Source organism: Thalassophryne amazonica, chromosome 15 (assembly GCF_902500255.1).
Source record: "Thalassophryne amazonica chromosome 15, fThaAma1.1, whole genome shotgun sequence".
Taxonomy (NCBI): Eukaryota; Metazoa; Chordata; class Actinopteri; order Batrachoidiformes; family Batrachoididae; genus Thalassophryne; species Thalassophryne amazonica.
The window spans coordinates 17,559,165-17,568,984 of record NC_047117.1 but is presented as its reverse complement, the minus strand read 5'-3'; the positions used below and the strand labels follow the sequence as shown (position 1 = coordinate 17,568,984).

The window sequence follows — 9,820 nt, the reverse complement described above, 5'->3', positions numbered from 1 at the left end:
ATCACAGTATCACTGTTTTCTGTCTTTTAACCTAGTAGAAGACATTCTTCTTACAACAAGAAAATACACAATTAAAAAATTACTATAGTGGTGACCATAGCAAACAAGCAGGGTTCTAGCTAGAAACATTTTAGTACAGGGTAAATTACGTGTTCGTGACTCATGTCCGGGGGACCGCGGTGGGGGTCAAGGGGTCAGAGCCTCCTGAAGCTATAGGGTTTTATAAAACTTTATTGGCAAGCCCTATTTTAACTATTTTTGAGTGGTTTTAGATGCAATGAAAGAAAGAATAATAGACAAAAAAAAAGACATTTATGTTGTAATATTTGTAATACCAAAGTTATTTTTTAAATATTTAAAGTTAATAAAATAAATAACGTTGAAAAGGTTAAAAACATTAATATTTGATGGCCATATAGCATTTGCTCTCTTCTTCAAAAATGACACACTGTACCTTTGTGAAGCAGGCAGTTTTTCTGTCATGACAGTTTTTTTTGTTTGGCAACAGTGATGTCTTTAGTTTCTAGGCAGCACTTTGAAACAGCGATCCATGCTTTTATTTCATCTCTACTGGACTACTGTAACTCACTTTATGTGGGAGTCAGTCAGTTGCTGCTCTCGTGTCTGCAGCTGGTTCAAAATGCCGCTGCGCGACTTTTGACAGGAATTCAAAAGAGAGAGCACATAACCTTTGTCTTGGCCTCGCTTCATTGACTGCCTGTATATTTTAGGGTTCATTTTAAAATTCTTATGTTTGTTTTTAAATCTTTTCATGGTCTTGCCCCACTTTACCTCTCTGAGCTTATTCATCCCTTCATACCTTGTCAGTGTCTCAGGTCAGCAGACCAGCTGTTCCTGGAAGTACCAAGATCTAGAAGGAAGCTCAAAATGGACAGGGGGTTCTCTATCGTTGCTTCTAAATTAGCTTGCCCTTGCATGTTAGAAAGGCCCTTTCACTGTCCACTTTCAAAGGTTTACTTGAAACCTATTTTTTTTCTTGGCTTTTGGCCCCAGCAAGACCTAGTGTTCATTCGAATGTTCGTTTTAATGTATGTTTTAATGTACAACACTTTGTGTCAGCTGTGGTTGCTTTAAAAGTGCTTTATAAATAAAGATGGTATGGTATTTGTTTACATCACTAATGTTTTAGTTTAACCTTCAAAGCATGAAGTTGTCTGTTCCACTGTCTTTTCTCAGTTTCCCTGAACTCAGCACGATAGTTCATGTTCTTTTTTCAGTCAGAACTCACCTGCTGCTAATGAACACATCAAGCGCTTCCGCTTAAGTACTGCTTACGGTCAGTTCCCAGCTTATGTGTCATGCTGCATCGCACTGCATCATATATCCCTGAAATTAGTTTTGTCACCTATTTTGTTCATATTGCTGTTGGGTTTTGCTGTTGGGGGTGGGGGGGAGGACTGTTTCTATTGCTGACCCCCTTTCTCCTCCTCTGCTCTGTTTACTATCTACAGGGAACATCTTCGTGGTGAGCCTGGCCGTGGCAGACCTTGTGGTGGCCATCTATCCGTACCCACTTGTCCTCACTTCCATCTTTCATAATGGGTGGAACTTGGGCTACGCCCACTGTCAGATCAGTGGCTTCTTCATGGGTGTCAGCGTCATCGGCTCCATTTTCAACATCACCGGCATCGCCATCAACCGTTACTGTTACATTTGCCACAGCCTCAAGTACGATAAGTTGTACAGCAACAAAAACTCAGTCTGTTACGTGTTGTTAATCTGGGCACTGACAGTTGTTGCAATCGTGCCCAATTTATTTGTGGGCTCACTGCAGTATGACCCACGGGTTTACTCCTGCACCTTTGAGCAGTCGGCGAGCTCGGCGTATACGATTGCAGTCGTTTTCTTTCACTTCATTTTGCCCATCATGATTGTTACCTACTGCTACCTGCGGATCTGGATACTGGTCATCCAGGTGAGAAGGCGGGTCAAGCCAGACATCCGACCCAAGCTGACGCCGCACGATGTGAGGAACTTTGTCACCATGTTTGTGGTGTTTGTGCTCTTTGCCGTATGCTGGGCACCGCTCAACTTCATTGGACTGGCAGTGGCAATCAAACCAGAGGTCGTGGTGCCGCTCATTCCGGAATGGTTATTTGTGGCTAGCTACTTCATGGCCTACTTCAACAGCTGCCTTAATGCAATCGTGTATGGTATGCTGAACCAGAACTTCCGTCGTGAGTACAAGCGTATCGTGGTGTCCGTGTGCACGGCGCGCATCCTCTTTCACGACAGCTCCAATGATGCAGGAGAGCGGATTAAAAGCAAACCTTCACCACTCATGACAAACAATAACCAAGTCAAGGTGGACTCTGTGTGAACGGAGAAGACGATTGTACTGAGTGGCAGTGGTGGGCACAGCCAGCCGAAATGTTAGCTTTGGTAAGTGCCGATCCATTAACTGTGATGAAGCTAAACCAATAAGCACAGTTGGGTAGGAATGGATTACATGTAATTCCGATTACATAATCAGAATTACATAACATAAGTGACAATCTCACCAGATTACGCCAGAAACTGTATACTCACATTGCAGCGACGTTGTCAAGGGTTTCTTAATTACATTTTGATTATTAAAATATAATTTTACAATTATGAAAACTTCAGCATTAATCCAAAGTGAACTAGAAGCAGCATGTTTTGGGATATCTCTTAAATTTACCGTTTGATTCCTAATTTGTTACGAGATAGAGGAGAAAAATAATGTGGTTGTGTCCATTTTTAGCTGATCCAGGCCAATGATCCAATGAGCTTCTTCTCCTTCAGTTCTTGGTGGAATTTGGTTCCAGTGGTTTTCTTTGCTTTATCTAAACACTATTTAAAATTTCTCACTGCATAATTTGGAATTTTTAAATTTTAAGCAAAACATGGGCATTTTTATGTTAAGAACTGAAATTCACCAAAAATGATTCTTCTCATTTACAGTTCAAAATAATAGCAATGTGTTTAAAAAAAGTGAGTAAAGCTCAAAATCCTTATCATAGTTTTTATTTCCACACACACAAATGCATTGGAAGCACTGCACATTCCATTTCAAATCAAAACATGAAGAAAAATTAATCAAATTTATTACTTTACCAAGAGGGAAGAAAATGAATATTATAGCAGTGACTGCATTTTTCTTTCTGTGAAAAAACAGATGTCAGGTGGCCCGTATTTAAGGATAAAGACGCTAAATGTTGTAGATCCTGGTTGTCATCCATTTGTCTCTGAAAAGCTAGTTAAAATGGGTCGTTCCAGACATTGTTCAGAAGAACAATACTTTGAGTTGACTGGAGAGGGGAAAACATAAAGAAGTGCAGAAAGTGATAGGCTGCTCAACTAAAATGATCTCACAAGCTTTAAAATGGCAACTAAAACACACTGCTGTTATTTTGAACACAACTGTAGTACTTGAAGGATTTTAGTTCTGATCGTGGCACTTTTCTTAGCACTCACCACAAGTCATCACAAAATTTTGGAAATTTCACACAAAATATGAACTTTTCTGGTGAAAATCATGAAATTCACCCAAAATACTGTTTCTCAGACAGATTTTGAGTCAGATGTTTGTCTTCATTTTATCTAATCACAGTTCTCAATTCTTTGTGTTAGAGTTTTGGAATTCACCCAACATGCTTAAGTGGAAGCTAACAAGTCCAGTAATGGTTTTCAAAGTTAGCTGAAAAGCTAATATGCTAACAAAAATGTTAGCTTTGTGAATTAGCCATTAGCTGAACTGTGTCCGCCACTGCTGAGTGGACAAGAAAAACATACTGAGAGAGAGAAAACCCCCCACAATGTATTAATAAAAAACATCTTAGTATATTATCTGAAGTATCTGAAGACTGTCATATGGTGCTATCTGACCTCTGAACAATCACATATCTTTTATGAAGCACTTTTGTTTGATTCTGCAGTACTTGTAGTACAGTAAATGATGTCTGTTTACAGTGATAAGTGTAATGTATTTATTTTGCATAAAATGTCATGTAAATATATTGGAATATAACTTGTTGAACATTTTATTCAGCCAATGATAAATTTCTATGAAAACACGGATACAAACATAAAGTAAAAGACTTTAATAACATCTGTGGCGATGTAACTACTGGAGTGAAGTGTGGGCTGTTGCTGTGTTCTTATCATATCCTGCCTCTTTCACTGAGTGGAATATAGACAATGCATCCGGAAAGTATTCAGAGGGCTTCACTTTTTCCACATTTTATTTTACAGCCTTATTCCAAAATGGAGTCAATTATTTTTTTTTCTTCAAAATTCTACTCACAATACCCCATAATGATATGATACCCCATAATTTTTGCAAATTTATTAAAAATGAAAAACCAAGAAGTCACGTATACAAGTATTCACACCCTTTGTTCAATATTTCAGTGATGTACCTTTGACAGCCTCAAGCCTTCTTGAATATGATGCCACAAGCTTGGTGCACTGACCTTTGGGCAGTTTTGCCAATTCCTCTTTGCAGCACCTCTCAAGCACCATCTAGTTGGATGGGGAGCGTCGGTGCATAGCCATTTTCAGATTCCAACAGAGATGTTCAGTCAGATTCAGGTCTGGGCTCTGGCTGGGCCACTCAAGGACGCTCACAGAGTTGTCCTGAAGCCACTCCTTTGATATCTTGGCTGTGTGCTTGGGGTCATTGTCCTTCTGAAAGATGACCCATTGCCCTAGTCTAATGTCAACCACTCTGGAGCAGCTTTTCATCTCCACAGATGAATGCTGGACTTCTGACTGAGTGACCATCGGGTTCTTGGTCACCTCCCTGACTAACCCTAACCCTGTCTTGGACGTCTACAGACAATTCCTTTGACTTCATGCTTGGTTTGTACTCTGCAGGGCTCGACATAGCCATTTGCCCACTGGCCCAGCGTCGATTTGGCCCACTTTCGGGCCACTACTTCACCGAGTCCGCCATGTTTGTTTTGGTCTCGCACCATGCTTCAGGTTGAGTATCATTAAGAAATGATTTGATCCACTGATATCAATAGTCTTTTTGCTTAACGATTCCTTCATCAGTCCTTCAGAGCGGCCATTGTTTTTCAGGGTGTTTGTCGGGAAAATGATCATTTCTCTACGTTGATTGCAGACCCTGCAGCGGCTCTGTAATCAACTGCTTTTGCAGAGCGATGGCACTTTGAAGCGTGAACCGATGAAGCAATGCTTCAATCCACTGGCTCATTGGAATTTATCTTAATTTTTCCCCGCTAAAACCCTAAAGAGCATATGCCTGTGAGTAATATATATACCCTTTTATGTTAAACCGACCTGGTGCAGTCTTCTGAAACAGTTGATAGATGTATTTTATAATTTAAATATGGACCGATGCTAACACGTTAGCATTAGCTGTTCGCATTTCAGCACATTTGTGTGCATTTGTTTTCTGTATAATTAATGGCTCAGCGTTTGTTGTCGTAAAAGAGTCAAATGTATTAAAAATTATAATTTTTTTATTTGTATTTATATATTAATAATAATAATAGCAACAACAACAGCAATAATAGTAATAATAACTCTTCAGAAGCGGCAAGTCCGCTTCTTAACTCCTCTCAAAGCCATTAAAATATGTCAATTGTGACTGAGTCACTTTTGTGCAGATTAAAGCCGCTAAGTGGGACTCTTGTCTTGTTGCAGTCAAGAAACGAGAATCGTCCTCCGTTCCATTGGCACAGCTCCAAACGCTGCGCGGCTCTTTCCCAATCAGAATTCATAAATTCAAAACGAACTGCAGCTTTAAATAAAATGACACCTCTTTCCAAACGCTGTAATACAGAAAATAAACTACAATCGACTAAAACATTTTTTTTTCTTCCCAAAATGAGAAGTCCTGCATTCTTTATGAATTAAACTGATGCTGACGTGCAGCACAGCTGGTTGCAAGAGCTCAGCTCAGATGTATGGAAAGACATTCATGCCAATAATCTCTGAAAGGAAATGCTTTTTGACAAAAACTACAGATTTTGTTTATTTCTATTTATGTTCAGAGATCAAGGAGCCACCACATAGAGTTTATTTATGTCCAGAGTTTAAGGATCCAGTGAGCAATTTCATATTTATTTATTTTAAGACTCAATAAAATGTTGCTGACATAGAAAACCTGTAAAGCCTACTTTTAGTACACAGAAAATTCACAAGCGGTATTGATAAGGAATCGGATCGATGAGTGGAATCAATAATGGTATCAATATCGATAAAATCTTATCAATACCCATCCCTAACCACGCTCCATGCTCCCGCAGAATCTCGCGCACATTGAAATGTATGTTGTCGATGCGTGGAGCGTGCTTTCGGCCGTTTCCATCACCGATCTTTGCCAATGTTCATTAGCATCTTTAAATGAGTGGGAAGCTGCAGGAAACGAAGATGAACAAGATGCAAATCTAACAGAATACTTTGAAATTGGAATTGAAATATGTTTAAACTACATCCACCCAAACCCGGACAACAACCAGGAAAAAGGTTTGCTAAAGGAATTGGCCAGAAGAGGAAGCTTAGTGATGATAAGTTGAGGGAGAGAGACAGGCTGTATGAAAGAAACAAGAGGAAGAGAGGTTTTGTCCTGACCTGGCCACAGAAATGGCCATGGCTTGGTCATGACCAAGAAAAAAATTAGGTTTTCTGCCAAATCTGCAGGGCCTATTCGTCGTATGCTGACAAGTAAAGTATATGCTTGGTCCTGGTAGACCCTGGCTGTTTTGAAGCTAGTTTAAAAGTCTAACCAGCTTGCCTTTGTGGAAACCCCACAGTGACAATATTAGCAAAGGAGCCAAGCTTCTTTTTTTTTTTAATTTTTAGATCTATAACTCCAATCCAGACAAGGCATACTTGTTAGTTTTGATATGGACCTACATCTGTATTTTACATTTCTGACTGTGAGTTTGCCAATTCTGAGGGTTGCTTAAAAAATGCCCTCTAATTTTATGGGAGTCACTTTTTTTTTTTTTACACGTGAGAATGCCCTCTGATAAATTCAATTTTTTTTTAACTTCATGGTCCATAGATTATTTTATGTTTTTTCTGCATTGGTTTATATGCAGTTTTATTTGCAGGATTTCAGGGTGAAATATCATGAACTCTCACGTGCAAAACCATGGGCCAGTGCTCCTACATTGTGGGCCACTAATTTCTAAATTCTACTGGCCCTGTGGGCCAGTGGGCCAAATTGGTTTATGTCGAGCCCTGCTCTGACATGCACTGTTAACTGTGGGACCAATTAAGCTGTAGCAACATCTCAAGGATGATCAGTAGAAACAGGATGCACCTGAGCTCAATTTTTAGCTTTGTGGCAATGGCTGTGATAAATTGTGTACATGTGATTTCTTCTTCTTTTTTTAATAAAGTTGCAAAATTCTCAAAAGGTTTTTCACATTGTCATTATGGGGTATTGTGTGTAGAATTTTGAGGGAAAAAAAATTAATTTCATCCATTTTGGAATTAGGCTATAACATAAAATGTGGAAAAAGTGAAGAGCTGTGAATTCCTCGGGATACACTGTATGTTTATACACAAAATGGCATGAAGAAATTTGGGCATCCTTGACCTCTTGTACATTTTAAACTAAAATAATGAAGAAAAAAAGCTGCATGAGTACCTTTCAGGACGACAAATAAGTAATCACTTTTACAAAAGCCCCCCCCCCCAGTCAGTGATGGACACATGCACATTTTCCAAGTCACTGAATAGGTCTTGGACTTGATCTACATCAGTCATCAAGCAATACAAACAGCATAGTGAATCTGTTTAGAGAAGACTTCTCAAAAATGGTGATAGTATAAGAAGGAGACTAGTGAGGGAAGCAACCAAGACACCAGTGGCAATTCTGAAAGAGTTGTAAGATTCTATTTTAACTTTTTCTGTTGTCAAGTCTAGGTTTAAAATGCTTTCTGTCAGAGCTTTTAAATTAGAGCCCCGTCACACTTAATACGAATGAGCCAAGTTGAATCAGGCAGCATGTCCAAAAACCCCCAAAATCCGTGCCACATCTGGGAGGGAATAACTGATTCGTGCACATGCTGTACACATGAGTCTCTGCACGCAGTAAATGTAGGTGGAACACTGTAATAGTACCTGTGGTGACATTTGCTTGGTCACCACAGTGGCTCCTCCACAGAGCCTCTGACTGACGCTGCATAAGTTTTACACCCAATGCCCTTCCTGAAACACACCCAGGGGTGCCGAAAAGGAGAGAATAAGGAGAAGGACTGACAGGGGCCCAGAGAAGCCCCTAATACAATTGTTATACAGACAAAATAATATGGGAGAGGGGCCCAGTAAATTCCTTTTCATGGGGCCCAAAATCCCTGGCAGCGCCCCTGAACACATCCAAATGCACGTGGAAAAAACTGGGGCCACGGGTGGCCTTTAAAACACTACTGACACTCCATGAACATGCTGTGTAAATGGTGATACAACAGCAAAAAGTTGCACTATGTACAGTAGTGTTCAGAATAATAGTAGTGCTATGTGACTAAAAACATTAATCCAGGTTTTGAGCATATTTCTTATTGTTACATGGGAAACAAGGTACCAGTAGATTCTGTAGATTCTCAAAAATCCAACAAGACCAAGCATTCATGATATGCACACTCTTAAGGTTATGAAATTGGGCTATTATTAAAAAAAGTAGAAAAGGGGTTGTTCACAATAATAGTAGCATCTGCTGTTGATGCTACAAACTCAAAACTATTATGTTCAAACTGCTTTTTTAACAATCCTGTGAATCACTAAACTAGTATTTAGTTGTATAACCACAGTTTTTCATGCTTTCTTCACATCTGCGAGGCATTACTTTTGTTGGTTTGGAACCAATAGTTTGCTCGTTTACTAGTGTGCTTAGGGTCATTGTCTTGTTGAAACACCCATTTCAAGGGCATGTCCTCTTCAGCATGAGGCAACATGACCTCTTCAAGTATTTTGACATATCCAAACTGATCCATGATACCTGGTATGCGATATATAGACCCAACACCATAGTAGGAGAAACATGCCCATATCATGATGCTTGCACCACCATGCTTCACTGTCTTCACTGTGAACTGTGGCTTGAATTCAGAGTTTGCGGGTCGTCTCACAAACTGTCTGTGGCCCTTGGACCCAAAAAGAACAATTTTACTCTCATCAGTCCACAAAATATTCCTCCATTTCTCTTTAGGCCAGTTGATGTGTTCTTTGGCAAATTGTAACCTCTTCTGCACATGACTTTTATTTAACAGAGGGACTTTGCGGGGGATTCTTGCATATAAATTAGCTTCATACAGGCATCTTCTAACTGTCACAGCATTTACAGGTAACTCCAGACTGTCTTTGATCATCCTGGAGCTGATCAATGGGTGAGCCTTTGCCATTCTGGTTATTCTTCTATCCATTTTGATGGTTGTTTTCTGTTTTCTTCCATGCGTCTCTGGTTTTTTTGTCCATTTTAAAGCATTGGAGATCATTATAGATGAACAGCCTATAATTTTTTGCACCTGCGTATAAGTTTTCCCCACTCCAATCAACTTTTTAATCAAACTACGCTGTTCTTCTGAACAATGTCTTGAATGTCCCATTTTCCTCAGGCTTTCAAAGAGAAAAGCATGTTCAACAGGTGCTGACTTCATCCTTAAATGGGGGACACCTGATTCACACCTGTTTGTTACACAAAATTGAGGAACTCACTGACTGAATGCCACACTACTATTATTGTGAACACCCCCTTTTCTACTTTTTTTTTTACTAATAGCCCAATTTCATAGCCTTAAGAGTGTGCATATCATGAATGCTTGGTCTTGTTGGATTTGTGAGAATCTACTGAATCTAC

The 9,820-nt window shown here is 39.6% G+C and overlaps 1 protein-coding gene across 1 annotated transcript in view; it reads left to right on the top strand.

The window, feature by feature from the left end:
* The window catches only part of mtnr1aa (melatonin receptor 1A a), a 111,874-nt gene extending 109,322 nt beyond the window's left edge, over positions 1 to 2,552 (top strand). The window contains exon 2 of the mRNA XM_034188868.1: positions 1,473 to 2,552. Within this exon, the coding sequence (XP_034044759.1) occupies positions 1,473 to 2,341 (869 nt within the window). The 3' untranslated portion in view covers positions 2,342 to 2,552. The remainder of the gene's footprint in view (positions 1 to 1,472) is intronic.
* The last annotated feature ends 7,268 nt before the right edge of the window (positions 2,553 to 9,820 follow it).